Below are 23,110 nucleotides of genomic sequence, written 5' to 3' on the forward strand. Positions count from 1 at the left end.
ATGGTAATCATAAACCTCGATAAAAACCGAAAATATATCCTCTTCCAAAGGATCATCATCCTGTTGGATTTCCGGGGTCAACATATCTTTTGTCGCATGAACGGCTTGGAGAAGGCCCGTACACGCAGAGGATCTCAGAGAAGATCTAGCTGAAAAAAACACTGAGCCGAGTTAGATTTGAAGAGGATCGATTGGCACGTGAGGCTGCATGGTGGTGGGCAAATTTGGCATGATCGCTTCATCACACGCATTGCTGACCCTTGTGTGCCGCCCCTTCTCAATTTAGATTCCCATTCATCTAACCACACTCAACCTCCTGCCGTTCCTCTCTTTCCTTGCTTCCTTCCTTCCTCTTCTGCCACGCTATATTATGTTGATGATTCCCTCTTCTTCCCTCTGCTTCTTCCTCTTCTGTGTTCCCTCTGTTCTCTTGGCTCAAGGTGCTCACTCTTCCTTCCTCCTTCCTTCCGTGTTCGCTTGGCTTTGTTTTGCAGAGGAGGAGAGGGGAGATGGCTGCCTGCAATCAAGGGACTATAGCTTCACAAAGTGAAGAGGTATAATGGTGTTTTCTTTTCCCTCTTGTAGTTCTCTGCCATGTGATGGCTTTGATTTCCCCCCTTTTGATCAATTTTCTTCCGTTTTTCTTTTCCCTTTCTTATGATCATATTTGGTGAAATATAGGATTGAAGCTTTGTGTTTCACCAGAGGTCCTTGAAAATTTTAAGTTCTTGATCCTGCTTCTTGTTATCGAATCCCTTACTTTAAAAAAAAAGGCTCTCTTCTTCCAAAATCTTCTTGTTGTGAGGTTTCATTTGATACATTAAACTGACAAGTTTATACTACATATCGTTTTATGTATTGTTTAGGTGCTCTTGGAGAAAAGATATGGAGGTATTGCATCCAAGAAACCATTAATCTCAAAGGCAAGTTTCTTAATTTTTGAAATATTATACTTGTATTTTGAATTCCATTAGGCATTAGTGGATGCATAATTTTCAGTAGAAAAGCCTATATCTTTATCTTTAGCGAGTTCATCACCCTCGACAAAATATTTTCATAGGCCAATATTTTTTTTGCCATCATCACTTCTAGATTTGGCCTTGTACTTGGACAAAATTCTCTCTATCAGGTTTAGCACAATCCAATATTGCTTGAAGTATGTAAGATATTTATCTTACTGATTGCTTATATTTTGGGGGTTGGATGCAGGACCATGAAAGATCTTACTTCGATTCGGCTGACTGGGTCCTGGGCAAGGTGTGTTCTTCTAGATATCTTTAGGCTGAATATTATTTTTCCACAAGAAAAATTTGAAAGCATTTACTTGTGATCAGTCAATCAAATTGAATTCACATGCTATAAAAGTATTTAGCCACATCGAGAAACAAAGTTTACCAAAGTCGATCGGTTCTAGAGCATTGACTTTGGATTTTCCTATAGTCAACTTTACTAATGTGTCTGTTCTTCAAATCTTGCAATTTCTGCAGCAAGGGACAAGTGCAAAGTCAAACACTGCTGTTGAATCTCTCAAGCCCAAGTTGAAGGTATTCCTCTACCTCACAGTACTACTGGTCTCAAATTTCCAAGATTTACCTTCTCATCTGTTGGTTTGGCTTCTGTGTTATCGCCGGAGCAGCGCACTCCTCACCATCAGCTTCCACCCCGAAGGCCGGCTTGCACTACCGGTCTCGAAAATGCAGTGAGCTTCATTTCATAACTTTGTTCCTGTTTTTAAACTTGCCGCGAACACCGGCAGCATGAATAACTCAAGATAGGTACTTGTTGCTAATTTTCGTGCAGGAGTAGCTGCTGATGAAGCCCATGTCTGTTCTGAGCCATGGACAAACAAGAATTACCTTTGTTTCCCACAAGAAACCAAATGAATTCAGAGATTTGTATGAGAAGTCTTGGAGCTTATCATAATGTTCTGCACATACTTAAATCTTCTTAATCGATAGTTTAAAGCTTGTCACGATTCAAAGTGGTTGATGCCATAGAAATATCATAATTTTTTACTCGGATTGAATCACATAATCTTTAATTTATTAAATTAAAACTCGTTCAGATATACGTTCGTTATCTAGTGTAACCCTTAACGATCTTATCTTTGGGTCCCAAAAAATTATTTTTGAATAATTTTTATTCTTTTATTAAGTTTATTGTCTTCTTTTACATTGTTCCAATCTCTGTTTGACAATGTCTGATATCTTCTCTGAAATTACTTAAACGTGAACCTATAAAATTTCTACTCTTTGAGATGAACATTACTATCAGTAACTTTGAAAGCCAAGTATAATGAGTTTTAGGAAACAAAATAAGTAATTATTTATTATAATAATATTAAATGAAAGATATATTTTTAAAATGAGGAATATATCGGAAGATTTATTTTGATGTTTTTTTTAATTAAAAAATGGTTTTTCGTTTACTTTTAAAATTTTTAAAATGGGGAAAGTTTTGTAGCCAAGTGGCTTAATAAACCCGATCGTCCGCGCCGGATGCTGCAAGCCTCCGCTGCTGCCGTACGCGACCGTCATTGTACGCCCTCTCGGATCGGCGGCCGCCACCGCTTTAGCCTTCACCGGTGATGTCAGATCGTCACGGGAATCGAGGCCCCCCGCTGTTCGTGTTTGTTCGAGCAACCTTGCCACCGCTCGATCTAGCGGTCCGGCCGTCCGGATCGCCCGACATTGATGTTGGCACCCAAGAATTGAGATCCTCCTTCCCCTTTTCCGCGGGGATTGTAGTGCTTAGTTTCGTCCCCCTCCTCTTCCTTTGAGCAGCAGCACTCTTCTTTTTACCGGATATAGGTGGAGCAGCGACCTATTCGAGAACTAAAAAACAGTTGGCTTTTCCCCTCTTTGCGAGTGCGAGCAGTGTGAGTTCCGATTCTTGCTGAAACAGGGAATTCCTCCTCGTATGATTGCTGTAACAGTGTTCTTCGCTGATTTACATCTTGTACTGTACTCAGGTGATTGAGCATTTAGTGTAGCGGCAGGAAGCACCTTCTTCTAACCGCAGAAGTTCATTTCTAGTTATTTTGCTAAATGACAGAATTTCTAGTTATTTTGCTAAATGACAGCATAGAGGTAGGCTACTTTCTCCTCTCTCATTGAATCCGGAGGACACGCAAGAAAGAGAATACCACTGATGAACATATCTTATCTTGTGGGAGGTTCTTATGCTATCTTATTTACTCAATTGTTTGCTATTGCTCGTATTATGTCTTTTGAACTCTACGTGTATTCTGTTGAACATGAGCTTTATGTAGATAAGTTAAGCAGATAGACTTGCGATGTTACGTGTTGGATTTTTCTTCTCCTCTATTTATTTGACCTCTTAAATATGATTAAACTCATACACATCTTTCTTGATTATCCTGTCTGCATTCCTTGACCTCTAGTTTTGTAAGCACATGCATCATTTTGATATTATAGCCAGTTTCAGTTCGTACATAGGGTCGCTCAGAGATCTTGACCTGATTCCTGATTTGGCTTATTTTGATTTTGTTGTATTCACGTTTTATTTCACCTGCTGTTTTGTTTGTCAAATTTTGTATAGAAGGAAAATGCTATAAGTTGCGAAATTTCTTGATAAGCTTGTCCCAATAGCGTCTGTCTTTTTTACTATATTGTCACTGAGTGGGGTACCAGACAGTACACCTCCCGGGACGTGACATGCATATCTTTTGTCATGATAAGGGTACTATTCATCTAGTCTGAAATACACATATGCACCGCCTTTTTACGAGGATATTCAGACTCAATTTAGTTAGGAGATGTAAATGATCGTTGATCCACCATAAGCTTTTGCACCTTTCTTGGTTCTTTTCTCATTTCTTGGAAGAGCAAGACACAATCAATAGTCTTTCAATCATTGTTGAAGAACAAGCACTTGTAAATACCTCAGCAGAAGGTATTTGGCTTCATCAATTACTCATTGGTATGGGAATTAAACTCTTGTCTCCAACTGTTATTTATTGTGATTAAAAGAGTGCAATTCAACTTATTTGAAATTATGTCTTTCATGGAAGGATAAAACACATGGAGATAGATTGTTACTTCATTTGCCATCGCTATCAACATAAATAAATTGAACTACCCTATATTTCTCCCAAAGAACAAATTGCCAACCTCTTCGGCACCTAAGTTTGACATAGATGCAAACCTACTGGTCACTGGTTTGAGATCTATGCAAACCTACCACTCACCATGAATCTCTATTCATGTCTGACTTGATATGATATCTAGAATGCAACAGGAAGAACTTGGACTTGTCACGTTAGCTTAGTCCTGGACTTTCACTATTTGGAGGACTAGAAACGAGAAACTCTTTCAAGGTCACTCGGTCGACCTTATGTTTTGGAATTATGTTGGATAGAGTCATAGACCCATATGTTTTGAGGTACGTAAGCCATTTCTTGTGCTAGACCCATAAAAGAACAGGAAACTAATGTAAGGAGCCTGTGGCTCAATAAGAGGGTAAAAAGACATCTCATAAGTTCGTTTCAATGTTTGATTCATATAGATCTCATAACATTATCATCATTCTTGATATTAATGTCTATAGATGCTGAAATAAATGGCTGTTAAAGTTAGTTACTGGCCTATTCATTGGGAGGAAAAGGCTTACCTCCTTGAGTGATTGAAAAGAGAAGGAAGAAGAAATTAATTATATTTATACATGTTGAATACAAAGAGTAACAAGCTTGAACAACTATGTTTTTTCAAAAAATGACAAAACATAGTCAAGAACGTCTAGTATATGAAACAAAGTGAATATATTTCAGTGAGTTCGGACGAATAGTTCGACAAGGCAAACCGAATTGCCTCATCTTTCACTTTAACAAAGTAACTACTTGTTCCAGCTAATTTACAGACCCTTTTAACTGTAACATGATTATTTTCTTAACATTGATCAGTTTGTCATGATGCTTTTAGCTGATCCACACCTTCCCTTATTCTCTGTGTGATTGTGTTACTATATTATATACGACATTTGAGTGTCCTGGTCCTGGATCAATTGTAAATATTGAGTAAATACAAAAAGAAAAACCATTATAATTTATAATCTACCAATTTTCTCAAGAGAAAAGGACTTACCTCTTTCACTTTCTCAAGTCGTGAATTGTCTGTATGATTGTGAATGAAGTCTGCAGAAAAGTTAACATAAGAAGGCATAATCCGCCAACCAATGATAAAGTCACGCATGGGCTGCTGCAGTATTTCCTTTTTGCTTCTTCCATCCATATATTCTTTTTGCGCGTGTGATGATCCTTTACTTTCAGGAACAGGTTGCCTAGGTGATTTGGTTTTGAAGCAATGGGGCCTTGAGGGCAAATCCTGCTAAAAAATTCAGCAACCTTCTTGTCAGTGCTCATCTTGTTAATAACAACCCCATTTAAGTGAAGCAGTCTCACATCTTCCTCTCCATGCATAAGACAACTAAGGAATGTAACATAGGATGTAATGTGTGCTCCTGCATTTGTGTAGCAGTACTCAAATGCAACAAGATTGGAAATTAGAACTGCCGTTGAGTTATAAAGTTGTAAGATAGGCATCTCCATGGTCCCTTCATGGAACTTGATTTCCAAAATGCTACCTAAATCCTTGTTCCCTCTAAATTTGACACCAGATTGTTGCAGCTCTTTTGCACTTGGTATCCAGGTTGGTGCATCAATTATAGAAGGTAAGTCTGGTTCCCAACTTTCAGAACTAAGCATTTGGTGAATGGTTGAGGGAACAAGTGACATGTGTACCAGATGTAAGAGATGATGGACTTCATCTACCTGTGGCTTCTGTATGTTTTTGGGTTTTGATGGAAGAAGATCATCAAAAAATTTGAGGGCTAGATCGATAAGGGAAGAAGGGGGCAAATCAGGCTTGATAAATTCAAAGAGAGTCTGAATGATAAAAAATGGTATCTGGTTCTCTAGCTTAAGCAGGTCTAACTTGATATCATTTAGCTTTTGTGTATCAATAATTGGCCTTCTTATTTTATCTACCGAGCTGATTGATTTTCCACTCTCATTTGTCTGTTCTCTGTTGTCTATCTCCTGACTGAGCAGAAGATAAATGATAAAGCAACCATCACGCAGCAGCATCTCGGTGAAGTGTTCACTTTCCATTAGGCGGGTGTTATCTGAGTAGCAGCTCCGTCCCTTGCTCTCTAAATCCTCTAGTACAGTGAAACATTTTTTCCTTAGTTCACCTTCTTCCTCTTCACGTGGAGCTAGTGATAGCAAATAAGTTATGCAGTCTGGTTTGTGTTTTTCCATTTCTCTGAATGCTAACCTCTTATGTACATGGTGGTACGGACCTATTGGAACAATCATTGGTTCAGAAGCTCTACTATAACTTAACCTGATAATGTCAGGTACTCTGAAAATAGTGTATTCACCATCATTTTTATTAGTTGCATCCTGTAGGCTTAACCAGATCTTGATTGTCTCATGGAAAAATAGATCTATAGCTTCAGGTGGTTCTTTGATTGATATGCTTGTTTCTTTCCCACTATGTTGCATTGTTTTGACCAAATCATGATCTAGAAGCAGTTGTTCAAATATCCTACTTGATGTCCTTTTACTCGTTTCTATTGTCCTTTTTTCTTCAGGAATGTCAATTGTTACGTCAAACTTCCTATTTTCATGTTGCTGGTCAAGAATTCTCTCCTTTATATCTTTGCTAGTGTCTGCAAGTTCATTCAGTCCTTGCACGGCCTTGTTGCTGCTTTCTTGTTTTCTGCCCGCAGCCTTTGTGTTGTCTAATGTGACCTGAAATTGTTTAGACATGTATCGTAATTGACAACTATCTGAGATGTCAAATTCTCTGGACTGTTTTACCAAAATTTCTTTCTATAAGATCTTGATTCCATTGGATAATTCAAGTTTGCTATATGGTAATATTTAATCTTGAAAGTTAACTTACACTAATCACTTTGTATATTCTTTTTAGTCGTTGAGGCATTGCTTGTCATGAATGTTCAGCCTCATAATGAAATGATCATTATACAAATGTCATAATTTTCCACTACAACTAGGTATACATTTTAGGAAGGAATTATCAAGTACTTATACGAATATGATAAAAGGCCTCTGGATTTAACAACTGATATCTATATATATAATTGTAGGCTTAGATCAACTTTTCAGCTACAGATGAATTTATTAGTCAGATTTATCTAATGTAACATTTTTTTTTTTTTTGCAATTGTAGGGTTACATCAAGTGTCGACTTTATTCCCATATCTTTTAGACCATTTTTTTTGGATACCCTTGTGCAAAAGAAAAAAAAATTATGATTATGGCATGACGAATTACTTTATAGATCAGAGTATTTTATACCCAAGAAATAGCATATACCAAAGTTAATTTAATAGAAAAGGCTAAGATAGATATGTGGAGTTATGAATGAAAAAAAAAAAATACTACTACAACAATTAGATCTAACTCTAAAATTGACAAAAATGAAGAAAAATAGATAAAATTGTCATAAACATATTAAAATGGGTAATAATTCTACAGTTAAACAAGTTACATCAATTAAAGTTGAAGGTGTGAGAGTTGAGAGACTTGTTTGTTGTAGTAATTCATTTTTTTTCTTTTATATGATTGTTCTCTAACTTTTCTTCCTAGTTATCCAGGAGTATTTTTTTCTCATAATTTTTGCATGGATAAATATAGTGATGCAGTTAATAATTGTCATAAGTATCCATTTTTTTTTGCAGATTGCTAAGAACTTCACTGGGAGGCTGTATCAGGAAGCAACATAGGTCAATTGATATTTGTTTCGTGGTTTCTCTAATTGTCTTCCTTTTTTAGCACATGCAACTAATTAATGTTCAGTGAATTTCTGATAATGTTATACATCCTTTCAATGTATAGAGAACATAAAAGAACATAAAAAAAAGTTTTTAAGAAATCAGCCAACATACGTGAATATTCTGTTGCTTTTCTTTTTGCTGGACTCCATCAAAACCACTTAGAGGACCCATTTCAATTGCATACTTCCTTCGTAGTTCTCTGCTTCTACTGGTCACACAACCTTTATTTTTAAAAACCTGATACATGTAGAAAGTAAAATACAATGAATGAAAACAATCATTCTCTGTATGGAAGCTCTTTCCATGTACTCCAATGAGATGGATGAACAGTTTGGTGCTTCAAATTTTCTGTCAGCTAGAATTTACTTTTAGATACATGTTTTGCCCTGTCTCACTAATAGTTCAGATTGATTTTCTTACATGAATCTCTAGTAATGCTACATTTCTTTAGTTGTAATCATGGACGATAACACAGATGGGGGAGCAATACAGAGACAAAGCAATACAAGTAAAGACGTTTGAGAAATCAGCCAATCTACCTGAATGATCTGCTGCTTCTTTATTTGTAATCGTTCCCTTTCATCTTCTTAGTTTTCCTACTTATTTGCTTCATCTTTTCACAGGTTGTGTATTGTTTGCTGAAAATGATTATAGAAAGTGAGGTACCCGCATGGAAAGTACGATATATAAACTTGTGGTATGGACCTCTTTCCACGTAATTCATTGAGTTGGTGAATGGTTTCCTGTGTTTAATTCAAAAGAGATTATATAGGCTAATTGATTCATTTTCAATGTTTTTGTATTATAGACATTAATCTGTTGACCTTGACTTGGAGTTTTCTTTAAAATAGTAGTTTCATGGAAGTTGTTAGACGAGTAATTTGACAGCTCGACAGATCGTGGCACCAAGTGTAACATTGACCTATGCTTAATAGTGATTGAATTTCCAAGCTTGGAGTATTTTATCTTGGCAGAGACACGAATAATTCGAGCGCCATAAGTATTTATTTGTGCTCCATGAAGACTAAACTCTTGTTGCTTGAAAAATTGATCCGTTCGTTTATCATCCCACGGGGCATTAATTATATATTTGCATACTATCGTATAGTGTCGTGATGTTTTCATCTTCTCACACTAGTGACAGATACTAACAAATTAGAAAGTCATGCTAGCTGAGTTCATGCGTGACTTCATCATTTTTATCATTTTTTGGGTTAGATTTAGGCTCAAATAAATTTAGATTATACGTCCGTCTATCAGCGGTGATATATCCAACTATTTAATAAAAATAAGCTGTATATACTTCATAAATGTGTAATCTATAATATATTGGCAACGATGATTTCTCAGAAATTAAATAAAATACACATTGCAATTTTGGATTTCCCTTGCAGTAACGACCAAGAAAACATTCATTTTTGCTCTGAACTAACAATTTCATTATATGCTACTGAATATTATTAGCATGGTCCTGAGACCAGAGAGCCTCACTACATTTCTCTCTAGCTAAATGGAAGAACGAATACATCAATACAAAAGAACAGGATCGACCACTACGCTATCGACTCTGCATCATCATCCTCTAAAGTGAAGCATCATTCTTCCAACTCTGATGTAATTTATACGAAGCAAATCTCAGGCTGAAATAGTTACTTGATATGGAATTCAGCAAAAACTTCATCGACCAATGAGCTCAATATCTGTCTTTGAATTTGCTTGCCAGTTTCAAATGCTTCAATCTCAAAATCCACCCAACTTCCCAAGTGAGTGCTCATGTCATTTGCTACGAGTTCATCTACAATCCAGTTACTCATAGATTTCCATCCTGAAATTTCATCGTAAACCTCTTGTGCCATATCCTTCCTAGTCAACATTATCCCCTTGTTCCATGCTTCATAACCTGCCTTAAAGTAATGGTCATGTTTCAACTCCAAGCATTCTTGGACACAGTCTTCCAGCAACTTGCTTCTTGCCTTATCGCCTACTAACTCTTCTTGTACAATTCTATTATTACCTTCAAAGTTCTCAGCAACGCTGGTTAAGTAGCATGAACCTATATTCTCGGATGTCAACCCTTTGTTACACAGCATTTTCCTCACATACTTCAATTCCTGCTCGTTTGGTCTCATAAGGTCTGCTGTACCCTCCTGAGGATCTTTTGCTATAGAAGAAGCTGAATCAGACAATTCGGGTTCTGCTTCAACATATTTACTTAAAGAATGTAAGTAAGCGATGTTCTGAGCATTCACTGATGATGGACAGGGATCACTTCCTGGAGAAATTAGCAAGCACGAATGAAATATAAAAAGAACTAAATGTAAACATATCCAGTAAACAATGCTTTACCATATGTACTTCCTGGGCTCTCTGATAACTGCCAGCTTTCACTTGAAAAGGAAGCATCAAATACAGAAAGCGGACTCCGATGATTGTGTTCCTCTATGCACATGTTATTGTTGCTACTTTGATCGTTTTCAACTTCTACTGCCTGAAATGGGATTAGGAGTTTCAGGAGTTAAGATAAGACCTTTTAATTTGCCACAAGAATGAATATCTTGTAGAAATGTTCACTGAGAACATTGTATTGCTCAGATGCACAAGCCAATGACTTATCAATAGTGAATTATAATAGCGATGTTTAGTACTACCATTGTACAGTTTTCCATTCCATCCGCCTTATCAAAGCTTAAGGATTCCATGATTGGCAGTGAGAAAAACAATGAATCTATACACGTGCATAGTCAAACAGACAAACCATAGTTGTGAAAGCTCGTGTTATTGCATCACAAGGATATTGGACATAAAAAAAATCATACGATTTGACATGCAAAGTTGCAAAGAGAACTGTGATGAATAGTTGAGAAGGCACTATGCTTTGTCCAGAACACAATCAATTATTTATGTTTCCTTGCTAAAAGGAAGCAATATTTAAAATTAATGATCATCTAGAGACATCAATTTGCCTCTGAAGTATGACTTCAAGCAGTATTTTTTTTTCATAATAGACAATTGACATGCCTAAATATGTTTAGTATATTCATGTTATTTACTATAAATGTGCCCAGTCCCACCTAAATGGAGATTTACAAATCCTATGAATAAGACTAATTTGTGATTTGTGAAAGTGTTCAGTTGGCATGCCTAAATATATTTAATGTATTGATGTCATTAACTGTAAGTGTGCCTAGTCCCAATTATATGGAGATTTACAAATCCTACGAATAAGAATTACTCCAAATGTTACTTGTAATTTGTGAACGTGTTGCGTAAGCACACTATTGGGAGGTTGATGTGTCAGATATGTGACATGAAAGATTTAACTATGTGAATCTGCTTCCCCATGATGCCAGACCTAACAAGCGTGCCGTGAAAGAAGGCCAAAGGTCTATTGCATTATACATTAAAAGGACCCAAGAGCAAGCAGCGAATGCATCTGTACCATGCAAATATAGTGACCACTATTGGAAATGCAATAAGAATTATTCCCAACTGTTATTTGTGAAAATAGAGACAAGTCATATCCAAAATAATATGTCAGTGTTATATCTAACTAACAAGAATTAGATAAGATGAGCAATTTTGCATGATTTTTTTTTTTTAAAAGATAACTTACCAACAGCTTATTGTTCATTCCAATCACCTGATAATTTGTTGAAAAAATACCAGAGTTGACTACAATTCCAGGTCTATCTTTCAATTGGCTAGGTTGAAAATCCTTGTGTTGTGCTGTCGGAACATAGCAAGAAGAGTTCAGAGTCTGTGGATTAGGGGCAGAAGCTGTAAACTTCGTTGTTCTGGTGAAGTCACAAGATAGCTCTGTAGGAGAAGTCAATTCTCTTAGTTTCCGTTCTAAAAGATGACCCAACGCATCACCACCTAAAATATCCGATCCTGGTGACGACAGACTCTTGTTTACACCTGAAAAATTATTTTCTAAACAACTACATTTCTCTTTGTCCCATTTATCAACCGCCAAACTGCCTGATTGAGAAGCACCAAATGTTTTTATCAAAGGGGATGTGAACGTAAAAGATATAATGTCATTGGTATTTCTGTTATCCTCAGATCGTTTTGTGTGTTCATCTATTACCATATCAGATTTAACTTGTGTTTCATGTCTCTTCATAAGCCCACCGTAAGTAGGCAAATTCTTCTCACCGTTGAAGCCTCCTTCTATTAACCTCTTCTTTTGTGGGAAATCCTTGTTACTGGAAGATGACCCTTCCATATCAAGGCCTGTGATTTTCCTGCAATTATTTCTTGAAGGTCCTGAAAACTTGTTTGCACTCTTATTTTTTCCAGATGAAGGATCTGCAGATGGGATTTTCCTTCCATGCTGTTGACTTGATTGCTTCGAGCCCAATTTGCTTTTGCTTACTTGACAGTTCTGTTTCTGATTGTTTTGTCTAAGGACACCAGAAACACTGGCTGCTGAGGATTTTTGTTGTGACTTGTTTTTCTGGTTGTTTGCTTGTGTCCTGAATGGCTGATTTCCTTTGTAATCATCATGGTCCTTCTGAACAATTGTACTCCTACTTGAAGAACCCAACCCTTCCCTTTTCTGAACATTAACTTTAGCTTGGATAGCTAAAGAGATGGATTTACCCTTACCTCGTGCTCCAGCTCCATTGATTTCATAAGGATCCGGAGAGGACCTAACAATAACAATATCTTCAGCTCTATTCCAGTTCCTGGACTGTCCTCTAGAGTATTGAGAATCATCCAACTCAACTTGTCCTCTGGATAGTTGTAACAGCTGCGTTGACCTCTCTGTAGTAGATATGCTATTCTTCGGTTCACGAACTCTTATAGGAATTGAAGGTGAACCAATCTTCCCTTTTGTACTAGGATGCATTTGCAGCCCTGGTTCAATAATCTTTGCAGCTGCCTCCATAATTTCTGTTGCATTCTTTGCTGAGGTGAAGCCAAGGTTCTTGCTCGGTGATAACAACTTGTGGTGGTTTAGTGGAAGGGACTTTCCCAACCTTGGAGGCAATATTTCCCTTTGGAACCTTTCTATAGGGCTGCTGGGCATCTTCTGAGACCTGGATTCCACGGGCTTCCTGAAGTAACCTTCAGCTTTGTGGGGAACATAGTTGAAATTTTCATTTGTGTAAAAGTCAGGACTTCTCTGGTTCTGGTTGTAGCGAAAAGACCGTGCATCAAAGAAAGGAGTGGAGTATGGCTCTGGAGCTCCAGATGTTGGCATGGAATCAAGACCCATGAGCCTTGCCACTACACCTGGGGCTCTTGTTCCATTTCCATCATCATCAGTCACTGATGAAGCGCAACTATAGTCACTACTTCCTTTGATACTTGGAACGGCGAATATTTCATCATCGTCAATCTGACAATAACATAAGAGATGGGCATTGATGATGTAATCCAACTTAAGCAAGCTAAGAAGAAGAAGAAGAAATCACACTCACCAGACGGAGCTGCGTTGCTGGCAAATTGTCAGTGCTTCTCTTACCTTGCTTTGTGCCCTCTAAATGAGGAACATGACAAAAGATTACAGTTTCATATCAAAAAAGAGATTTTTTTTTTAAAAGCACAGGATAAATTTACAAGGCAATTAGACTTACCAGGTGAATTGGAGAACAATTTCTTCCTAGACTTCCGGTTCCAATCAAAGAGGTGGAAGAATCCACTACTTTTGGAACCACCCTTCTCCCCTCCCATTATCGTCTTTACTTCTTTAAAAACCTTCAAAACCACCGACTGAAGCATTTCAATGCGCCAAGAATGATTTGCAAATAGGGAACATAAAAACTGATTTTTTTTTCTCTTTTTTTTTTTAAAAATAAACGAAATCATAAGATAACGGCGAGTTAAACCTAATTTGGATAACTTCAAAGAACAGATCGGATACATTAAGTGTCGGCTTTAGAACCCTAATCACCAATTTTTTTTTAAAAAAAAAAAACTTTGAAGGGATAGCAGCACCAACATACCTATCCAAAAATCACAGATCGTCGCCCTCCTCAAAACTTGCAAATCTTGCATCTCGATTCCAAATCATGGCCGATGCACTGAGCAACACCAACCCGAATCGCCAGAAACCCCGATAACTGAGCATCTAAATCCAGTTCATACTTCATAGATCTGATTTAGGTTTCCGAGAGGGAGAGAGAGAGGGGTCGGGCTTTGAAGTTTAAATTGGTAGATCTGTTAATAAAATAATAAAGGACAAAATATAATTGAAAAAGGGCAACGATAAGGCAACGGCTCGCTTAGGTGAGAGGGAGATCCATTTCAAATTCCAAACGGTCGCTTGTTCCTATACAATCACTGCCATATACACTTCTATGCGGATGCGTATCCATCCCTCCATTTGATTCTTCAAGACGATCCTCTCCACGAGACAGGACAAAGCTCGCAGGATCCACGCGCGGGCCCCGCTGCTTCGTCGCTCAACTCTTATCGACCACGTGGAGTTAAGTCCACGTGGAGCTAAGTTGTTGGAAAAGTGGCGTGAATCCTGTTTTAAGGAAAGGAGGTAAATGGACGGACACGATGCGATGCGATGCGATGCGATGCGATGTGGTGCGGTGGGGGTACTGTGTCTGGTCCACCACAGCACAGAAGCTTTAAACAAGCACCTGATCATTGGATCCCTCTGTCTTTTTACGTTTACCACCTTCTTTTTTTACCCGTTTTGTTCTTTATAATGTCACCGTAAATTCACCTATATAGAATCATTAGCTTTGAGTGGCTTGACTGTTTTTTTTTATTACAACAATTGATCAACTTAAACTTACAGAATTCTCAAAAGCATATTTAACTTCTAGATTCCCCCAAAAAAAACGTATTAATTTCTCATTTTACCCCCTCTTGTGCCGATCAAATTTCACTTTTTTTTTCAAAGCATATGAAGTGTTGATTTTAAAATTAAGAGCCCGTACTGATTTCCTAAACGAGAACCCCACTTCTCTAATTTCTCTATCTTCAAAAATAGAATGATGTTGTCCCTCGGATGAGTCTAGTGATTAGCACATGAGATGTTGCCACTAATGAAGTCTGGAGTTCGAATCTCAGCAAAGCCGAGATAAATGTCTCCCTTATGTGCTAGTTACTATTCCAAAGACTAGTAGCCGCCTGTGATTTACCTCCTCCGTGTTCGCCCTGGGACGGGTTGACGGGGGACGCTGGGAGCGAGCGTATTCGCTTTTTTTTTGTTCTGCCACCAAAAATAAAATAGTGTTGGTTTTAGAGTTAATGCAATATTAAAATGATGTTGATTTTTAAAATAAGTACCACAATAATACTTATATTTAGTGGTAATTTTTTTTTAAAAAAATTAACATCAAAGTGGTGATGATTATTATAATGTTATTTCACGGTGATTGATGGGAATATTAAAATGAAATATATATATATCTTTTGAAAAAAATCTAAAAATTAAGTGCGTCTTTTAAAATTTTCATAATTTTAAGTGCACTATGATGAATACACATGGCAAAAAGTAATTCACCCATCCTAACCCCCGGTTAATTTATCCCTAAGTTAACATGGAAGACGTAAATTATTGATGACTATTAGTCATTAGTGTAAGTGGCTAAGGTATGAAGATGAGCATACTTGAACGTGCCAAATTTTGACTTTAAAATCTCATATGACAACATCCCATAACTCAACAGTCTGATAAACATATGCACCTACTAACAAATGTTTTTCTCTTTGGATTAGAGGATTAAAGCATGTTTGAAGCTTATTTGCAGCAATCAAAGTGCGCAGTCAGTGTAACCTATAACTTTTTTTTCGAGGAACATAGTGTCATGGTAACCTATAACTTTTTTTTCCTCGGAACAATAGTATCATGATGAAGCCCTCCAATAATAAATTAGGTATTTAGAGTTTGAAACTTAGCTACGATATATTATAAGAGAAATTTCCCTCCAATAGATAGTAAATCTGAGAATGCTAGCTATTAGAATAGTTCTCAACGCTTCTCAATTTATCCTGATATTCGATAAAAATTTCTCGTGAAACTGAATTGGTCACCCTCAAAATTAGTCGGGTCGAAAGCTTAGATACCTAGTACCAACTAAAAATATAAAATATAAAAAAAGTGTCTCTTAATGTAAATCGAAAATTCTAGTCGAAACCTATCAAAGAATACTGGTCATGATTTTGGTAAGAGATGAGTACATGGAATCCGTCATACAACATTATGCCAAAAGAAAGCATGGTCTAACCTGGCTTTGTGCCATCTCTCAACTTCCCTATTGTCAAATTATACTCACAGAAACCCTGATAGCCATAGAACTGTTCAATACAAGATAAACATTTGCCCACAAAATTATCTTACCATTTTTTTTCTACCAACCAATGTTGTTTACTTTGTCTTTGTTCTTTCATTTCTATACTCAACCACATGTCCAGTAGAACAGTTCCTAGATTGAAGCACAGACAAGAATCAAAGAAAGGCTCTTTTTTTTTTCCGCAAGAAGAAACCAATCATTCAAGATATTTTCTTCTAGTTTGTAAACTCGCTTTGTTGAACCTCTTGTGGTGTAGCATTACCTTCCACTTTGTCATTGGATACATCATTTTGATGAATCATCTGCCGCGGTCTACTGTTAGATAACAAGATGCGTATCTGTTGATGTATTGCACGTCTTTCAGATAAAGTTGATCCGCCAACACCGGTAACCTGGTATATTGCTGCATAATCATCGTCTAATGTAGGAGGGGCATTCAGATCCATTCTTTGAGATGCAATCAGACGTGGAAAGGATCCAGATGGTTGAGAATATGAATTGGAATGGATATGCGCAGCATCTTCTACCGCTTCATAGCCATGTGTTAAGGAACTTTTAGGAACTCCCCCAGAGAAAGTGTCTTGATTTTGCATACATGATGATACGGTAGTGGTAGACCTACAGCAATCACAATACCAATTGCCTTCTGGTACTTCCCTTCCGAGACCAACACAATATGTATGAGCACAAGAATCGCAAATATCGCATAGCAACATGAGGTGATCGTCTACAGCTTGTTGGCATTCCGTGCACACAATATTTCCATATGGATCCAGCATTTGCCTAATTTCTCCTTCTGAAGGTTGGTAAATCTATAAATAGATGATCACTAAGTCAGATAAAGGCTTGTCATAAGAAGTCAAACTAAAGCTTCATTTAGTTGTAGGTGTGTTTTAAAGAATCCCAGCTGAGCAACAATTAATATAAAAGAGAATATGCTGATAGATGAGAAAATTTAAGGCACTTCAATGAAGAAAATCAGTCTAGTTTTGGAGCACTCAACGAAAATAAATGAAGAGTGCAAACACTGAATTGGAGATTGGTTAACAATAGATGTATATTGTTGTCAACAAACAGATTTACTATTGCAATCAAAACAGTTCAAAAAACAAATACATCTTTGTAACACCATTTACAATAGGGAAAGGACCACCAATAATTCCTTGTGGTTCAGGTTCCAAGATGAAAAAACCGTCAATGTTTGTCCAGGTTTAGATTAAAAAGATCGAGAATTGCATTTCATCTAGAAAGTCAACATCCGAATTTATCTAAATGTCTTAACATGAATTATAGTCCTATTTTGCATGAGGTTAGATCATCAAAGTAATGTGAGGAATTTTTGTCATCCGAGTAACTTGATATGCAATCATTAAATTAGAAGGTCACTCATACGTGACTCATTACATAACTCAAATATGATGCAAAATAATCAAAGTACTCACAAAATTATGGGCCAGTGCTAGTAAAGAAGCTAGTTCATAATATAAATTAGGTTAGCAACTTAGTATAAATGAACACTCTCAGAGAAAGAACTAGGAGATATCGAAAAATTTAATATATCACATGTACCGTACTGATATATATTATTCATACTGAAAACTTCAGTATATCGAAAATTTTGGTGTGGTATAATATCATACCAAAATTTTCAGTATCAATATGATATTTACTATTTTTTAGTATTTCGGTATATACCAAAATACTAATAAATTTCTTTAGAATATCAATGTGGTGCTGATTTCAAATCAGCGCCACAACTTTGATGCTGATTTCGAATTCAACACCATTGGATTTGATTAGGTGCTAATTTCAAAATTAGCATCACAACAGAGTGGTGGGAGCTGGATTCTCTGAATTAATTTGATTAATTTGGTTGAAAACTAAATTAATCAATATTTTATCAGAACGATTTGTTCAATTTTTATTGGAAAGTTCGGTTGGTTCGATTAGTTCAAAATTTTCTTTATATACTACTGAATCAGCCCTAGGTGAGTCGCAAATGGGGTTGGAAAAATTTGGACGTATGTGTCGAGTGAGCGTGTTGACAACATTTGTCACCTGTTCCGCAAATTGTGATCACGACAGAGACACATGTGATGCACTGACGTTGTCGCTGTGGTCCAAAAGCGACTTCTTTGTAATAAACCACCAAATGACCAATCACATGCTGATAGAAGAAGAGAAGGCAGAGCGGAGCGTAATTGCAAGGAGAAAACTGGATTGGCCATGTTGTTCTTTGTCAAGACTTCGTACGATATGAAGAATCTAATCTCGTCGTGGATTTAGTAGAAGGAAAATGAGATAACTGAAATTGAATATTCTAAATGTATAATATTGATTTGCACATTTGTAGTAGATTTTATTAATTGATTGTAAAAATTAATCCTCAATAATATTCATGTAAGTATCTCATGCACATATAAGTCTTTATCAAAATGTGTCACGGACCTTCACCTTAAATTTATAACAATGGCGGATCGACACATGCAATCTCTCATGTTCCTTCTCCGTCTCTGCTAGTTTTATTTAAATCCCCCTAAGCTTTTGTAACCATTACATTCAATCAACACCACAGTTGATATTTAAAAATCAACACCATAGTGGTGGGTGCTAAATTCTCCAAATTAATTCAATTAATTCGGTCAAAAACTGAATTAATCGATATTTTATTGATTCAGCTTGTTTGATTTTTGTTGAAAAGTTTAATCGATTCAGTTAGTTTAAATTTGTTTGGTTTTTGTTAATTAGTTCAGTTTTGAACCGATTGCTCAGCCCTAGTTCTTTGCGTCAAAGTGATTTTCAATTTAGACGGTATTTTAAAACGACACTGTATCAAAATTTCAACATATCAAAATTTTTAGTTGAACAATATGAAATTTATACCATACCGAAAATTCAGCATACAAAAGTTTTAAAGATAAAAATGATGAAACAAATTTGAGATGCCAGTTAAATAATATCGATGTCACATTGACTATGATGACAAATAAGAACAAGAGTGTATCTAGACCCATTCTTGGAGAGCCTAAATATAGAGGTAAAAAACATAAGGAGAGTGAATGGCGGTGGGAGGAGGTACAAAAGACTATTCTATTAGTTTAAACAAAAATTATGTTTTAAACATGGGCAAAATTGTAGAAATGAAGATATTTTGACAACTTATAATATATATAAAATATACTATTAAATAATTATATGAGATATAATTTAATTAATATATCAATATATAATGGCAGCTCAATATGGTTTTTTGGGGGTTTTATATGAAAACCTGAAAATCCAACCCAAACCTGAAATACAAATATCGTATACCCAAAACCTGACCCTAAACCCACAAAAACTAGATTTGGGATCAGTTTAGATCAGATATATTAGTTTTCCTGCACAGCTAGCTACAATAGAAAGCTATGAGACGATTCTGCTATTCATGAATAATAGAGATATTTATGAAGATATAATTAATAGAAAGAAGAATGGAGGGTTAAAATAAAGAAAAGTTTACAGAATCTCGTGTGATCATCACGATCCATACTGTATGAATTGAATCATGCATACATGAAATAGAAGCTAATAGTAGCAGTAAAAATGTAACTTCATGATGCAGAAGCAAGAAGGTATAACATTCTCAATTTGTTAGTAGATTCATAAATAAGAGGATACCTGATCCCGTGTTTGAACTCTCACAACCTTGTTCATGCCGAACATAGGATCCAACTTCGAGGTCTTGGTGACGGTCGAAAACCTACGCTTGCAAACTGGGCAACGGGTCTCCACTTTCGACCACTCCATTATACATGCAGAGCAGAAGAAATGAGCACAGCAATCCAATTTCCCTTGAACCGTCCTCTTCTGATCCTCTGACAAACAGATCCCACAACGCTGCTTTCCGAATTCTTCGCCTACATTCTCCCTACACTGCCTCCTACAAATGTCCTTGTTCTTCAACGGTCCTTCAAACATTAAGGAATCAGATTCTGAGTCTGATACAACCAGCAATCTCTTCCTGCGCTCTGCATTCTTGATCTTGTTCCTACTCTTATTCAATGCGATTGGATTGTTTGCAATAAATCCCTCATCGAAATTGGATACATCATAATCGAATAATTGCTCGTAGTCATCTGGTCCTCTTCCTTGCAGTTTCTTCTTTAACTTTGGCTTGGAAGACTTAAATTTCCGCCTCTTTTGGAAAGGCTCGATATCTTCGTCATCAACGTCGTCATCCTCGCCGTCATCCGGCAGGAAGTCTTCATCGTGGCCATCGTCCTCCTCCTCGTCCTCAGCATAATCCAAAACCGTAGCGTTCCGCCGGCGAGATCTAACCAAACCCTCATCCAACTCCGCCTCGGCATCCACCTGGACCGAACCCCTAGATCGCTTCCCCCTCCCGATACGCGCCATCACACTGCCCGCATCGACCTCCTCCCATGCCACCACCTCCTCATCGTCAGCCTCATTCCGATCCTCCTCCTCCTCCTCGTCGTACTCGAAGTCCGGCTCCAACTCAGAGCCACAGCTGGACTCCCCATACTCAAACTCCTCCTCGGTGGCATCTCCGGCGAGCGAGTCGTCCAAGCTCTGCTCCTCCTCCTCTTCCCCAAAGACGTACTCTTCGTCGTCCGATCCGCCGCCTCGCCTTCGCTTAAACGCGCCACCGTCCCTTTTGCAGATGGACCCTCTCTTTCTTCCCATATTACCAATGCACCCCCGTGAACAGTGAGCAATTTCTTTCCAAAATCCCCCCTGATCACATCGGCAATGAATGCGCCTCCCCACGATAAAACTGGAAAGAGGAGGAGGAGAAGAAGAAGATGGCAGATTTAACGGTGAAAGAAGAGAACGAGCACACGGATTCGTGGAAGTTGAAGCTATCTTTGTCTTCTCTTCCATTGCTGGTTTTGTTGATCAAACGGGCGGAGAACGTGTTGAATATGTGGCCGGCGCCATCAAATCCATGGGCCGATGCGTCCAGCGCAGTTTTCAGAAACCGAGTCAAAGCAAATCGGATTCGGATCCGAATCTATGAAGGCGTGCCCGTGTTATAGATAACGAATATGGCTGAACAAAATACCGGTCAAATACTATTAAATGAAATTCAATTCGGTAATTTGAATTTTTTTTTAAATCTTGATTAATTTTATTAGTTCGGTTTAGTTTTGGATTTAGAATTTAAAATACCGATTTAATTATCCATCATTAATTGACTAATAATAAAAAATTAATTATTTTATTTTTTATTGAATTAATTAATTTTTTATGATTTCAATCTGTTCATGTAGTTTAAAAAAAGTTTATTTGTTCTGTTAAGGTCGATTTATAGTTAGAAGGGGGTGAATAGCTCATCGTGCTTCGGTTGTTTGTTTCGTGATGATGAAATGCAATGAAAATGCACACAAAGCACACTCACAATATTAACGCTAGAATTTACTTGGTATCCATCTTAAGAAGAGGTGACTAATCCAAGGATCCGACCTTCACACACACATCCACTAAGAAAAATATCCTTTTCGGTAACTACCGGAGGTGGAGAAACCTCGTACAATCTCCTCACAACAAGATATACTCAAACAAGAAGAAAAATACACAAGTGTATAAATAAAACTCTTTTCTTGCTTGCTCTTGTTGATGCATATCACCTCTTGATTTTTGGAAGTGCACAAGCACTTATCCCTAAGAAGCTTCAAGAACTAGCGGAAAGATTGTCGGAGAGAATCGTGTGTGTCGGTAAAAAAGTGCTACGGAGAAGAAGCTCGCCAACGACTATATACTTCGCGCTTCTAGGACTCCTAATCGATTGGGCATGCTGCCAATCGATTGCCATGTCAGATTCGCGCCATCCCAACTGTCCATCGCTCGCTACCTACGCAACGATCACATCCCAATCGATCGGCTGATCGAGTAGGGAGGCTTGAATCGATCAACCCATCGATTCAGCCTCCCTCGCGTCCAGCGTGAGAAACATCCCCCAATTGATCGATCGATTGATTGGCAGTGCCCAATCGATCTGCTGATCGATTGGGAAACATTCTGTCTGCCTGATATAAGCTCCCAATTGATCGACTGATTGATTGGGCCAGCCTTCATTCGCGTACACAACCAATCGATCAACTGATAGATTGGACTTCGGTCCAATCGATTGGTTGATCGATTGACCTCCCTTTGACTTGCTTAAATCAAGTCTAGGATTCCTAATTCCAACATCCGGTCAATTGTGACATGTTGAAACTCCTCGTGCCTAGCATCCGGTCAACCTTGACCTGCTGAGACTTCTTCACCAAATGTCCGATCAATCCTTTGACCCACTTGGACTTTTCCCTTCATGCCAAGTGTCCGGTCAACCTTGACCTACTTGGACTTATCGTCTCGTGCCAAGTGTCCGATCCTCCATGATCCACTTGGACTTTCACCAGATATCTGGTCACCCTTGACCCATCTGGATTTCCTCGTGCCAAGTATCCGGTCAATCCTTTGACCTACTTGGGCTTCCCAACACTAGGTGTTTGGTCAACCTTGACTCACCTGGATCTCCACGTGTCTGGCTTCACTCACCAGGTCTTTCTATCTGCCTAGCTTCACTCACTAGGACTTTTCATCTGCCTGCCTTTACTCACCAAGACTTTCACCTACCTTCACTCATTAGGGTTTTCACCTGACTTGACTCACCAAGATTTTCCCACTGCTCGACTTCACTCACCGGGACTTTCACCTACCTAGCTTCACTCACCAGGATTTTTTCACTACTCGACTTCACTCATCGGGACTTTCACCTGCCTAACCTCCAATTAGGACTTTCCTAATCAAGTATTCGGTCAACCCTTTGATTTACTTGACTCTTCTTCACATCTAACTGGTCAGTCCTTGATCATAAGAGAATTATATCAACAATTTCTCCAATCGGACGATTACATCTGCAATCTTCATGTATTGTCAAACATCGAAATTCAAACTTAGTTAATTAGGTTAACCTTGACCTAAATATATTGCATCAACATGTTCGACTTGGGTTTCAGTAATTCGGTTATTAACTT

The 23,110-nt window shown here is 37.7% G+C and overlaps 4 protein-coding genes and 1 long non-coding RNA gene across 6 annotated transcripts; 2 read left to right on the forward strand and 3 right to left on the reverse strand.

Moving 5' to 3' along the window:
* Positions 1-254: 254 nt before the first annotated feature.
* LOC121989480 lies at positions 255-1,972 on the forward strand. The gene is made up of 6 exons (XM_042543559.1): positions 255-554; positions 867-923; positions 1,210-1,257; positions 1,488-1,544; positions 1,637-1,699; positions 1,801-1,972. Exons 1-6 carry the CDS (start codon positions 510-512, stop codon positions 1,804-1,806), a joined length of 276 nt encoding a protein of 91 aa, XP_042399493.1. The 5' UTR covers positions 255-509; the 3' UTR covers positions 1,807-1,972.
* A 393-nt stretch (positions 1,973-2,365) lies between these two features.
* On the forward strand, positions 2,366-8,613 carry LOC121989481. The gene is made up of 2 exons (XR_006114262.1): positions 2,366-3,175; positions 7,726-8,613. It is a non-coding gene; the product is annotated as an uncharacterized LOC121989481 (long non-coding RNA).
* LOC121989479 (UPF0481 protein At3g47200-like) lies at positions 4,935-6,805 on the reverse strand. The gene has a single exon (XM_042543558.1). It carries the CDS (start codon positions 6,788-6,790, stop codon positions 5,108-5,110), a length of 1,683 nt encoding a protein of 560 aa, XP_042399492.1. The 5' UTR covers positions 6,791-6,805; the 3' UTR covers positions 4,935-5,107.
* A 623-nt stretch (positions 8,614-9,236) lies between the features above and the next one.
* On the reverse strand, positions 9,237-14,009 carry LOC121989482. 2 transcript variants are annotated; one of them, XM_042543561.1, is made up of 6 exons: positions 13,776-14,009; positions 13,407-13,527; positions 13,251-13,309; positions 11,462-13,168; positions 10,168-10,309; positions 9,237-10,093 (listed from the first exon to the last, which is right to left on the reverse strand). In XM_042543561.1, exons 2-6 carry the CDS (start codon positions 13,501-13,503, stop codon positions 9,471-9,473), a joined length of 2,628 nt encoding a protein of 875 aa, XP_042399495.1. In that variant the 5' UTR covers positions 13,504-13,527; positions 13,776-14,009; the 3' UTR covers positions 9,237-9,470. The 2 variants fall into 2 exon arrangements, with proteins under 2 accessions (XP_042399495.1, XP_042399494.1); XM_042543560.1 differs by having other exon boundaries at positions 11,435-13,168.
* Positions 14,010-15,929: 1,920 nt separating this feature from the next.
* LOC121989484 lies at positions 15,930-20,911 on the reverse strand. Its single transcript, XM_042543562.1, has 2 exons — positions 19,746-20,911; positions 15,930-16,897 (listed from the first exon to the last, which is right to left on the reverse strand). Exons 1-2 carry the CDS (start codon positions 20,772-20,774, stop codon positions 16,301-16,303), a joined length of 1,626 nt encoding a protein of 541 aa, XP_042399496.1. The 5' UTR covers positions 20,775-20,911; the 3' UTR covers positions 15,930-16,300.
* Positions 20,912-23,110: the final 2,199 nt, after the last annotated feature.

The sequence above is a fragment of the Zingiber officinale genome, chromosome 6B, assembly GCF_018446385.1.
Source record: "Zingiber officinale cultivar Zhangliang chromosome 6B, Zo_v1.1, whole genome shotgun sequence".
Classification (NCBI taxonomy): Eukaryota; Viridiplantae; Streptophyta; class Magnoliopsida; order Zingiberales; family Zingiberaceae; genus Zingiber; species Zingiber officinale.

Excerpts from the sequence above, each read along its gene's own strand:
- LOC121989479 (XM_042543558.1), bottom strand. The coding sequence starts at position 6,790 with ATGTCTAAACAATTTCAGGTCACATTAGACAACACAAAGGCTGCGGGC.
- LOC121989480 (XM_042543559.1), top strand. The coding sequence starts at position 510 with ATGGCTGCCTGCAATCAAGGGACTATAGCTTCACAAAGTGAAGAG. Across the intron at positions 555-866 it reads TAGCTTCACAAAGTGAAGAG|GTGCTCTTGGAGAAAAGATA; the intron begins GTATAATGGTGT and ends TGTATTGTTTAG. Across the intron at positions 924-1,209 it reads AGAAACCATTAATCTCAAAG|GACCATGAAAGATCTTACTT; the intron begins GCAAGTTTCTTA and ends GGTTGGATGCAG.
- LOC121989482 (XM_042543560.1), bottom strand. The coding sequence starts at position 13,503 with ATGGGAGGGGAGAAGGGTGGTTCCAAAAGTAGTGGATTCTTCCACCTC. Across the intron at positions 13,310-13,406 it reads ATTGTTCTCCAATTCACCTG|AGGGCACAAAGCAAGGTAAG; the intron begins GTAAGTCTAATT and ends TTCCTCATTTAG. Across the intron at positions 13,169-13,250 it reads CAGCAACGCAGCTCCGTCTG|ATTGACGATGATGAAATATT; the intron begins GTGAGTGTGATT and ends TGTTATTGTCAG.
- LOC121989484 (XM_042543562.1), bottom strand. The coding sequence starts at position 20,774 with ATGGGAAGAAAGAGAGGGTCCATCTGCAAAAGGGACGGTGGCGCGTTT. Across the intron at positions 16,898-19,745 it reads GAGTTCAAACACGGGATCAG|ATTTACCAACCTTCAGAAGG; the intron begins GTATCCTCTTAT and ends ATCTATTTATAG.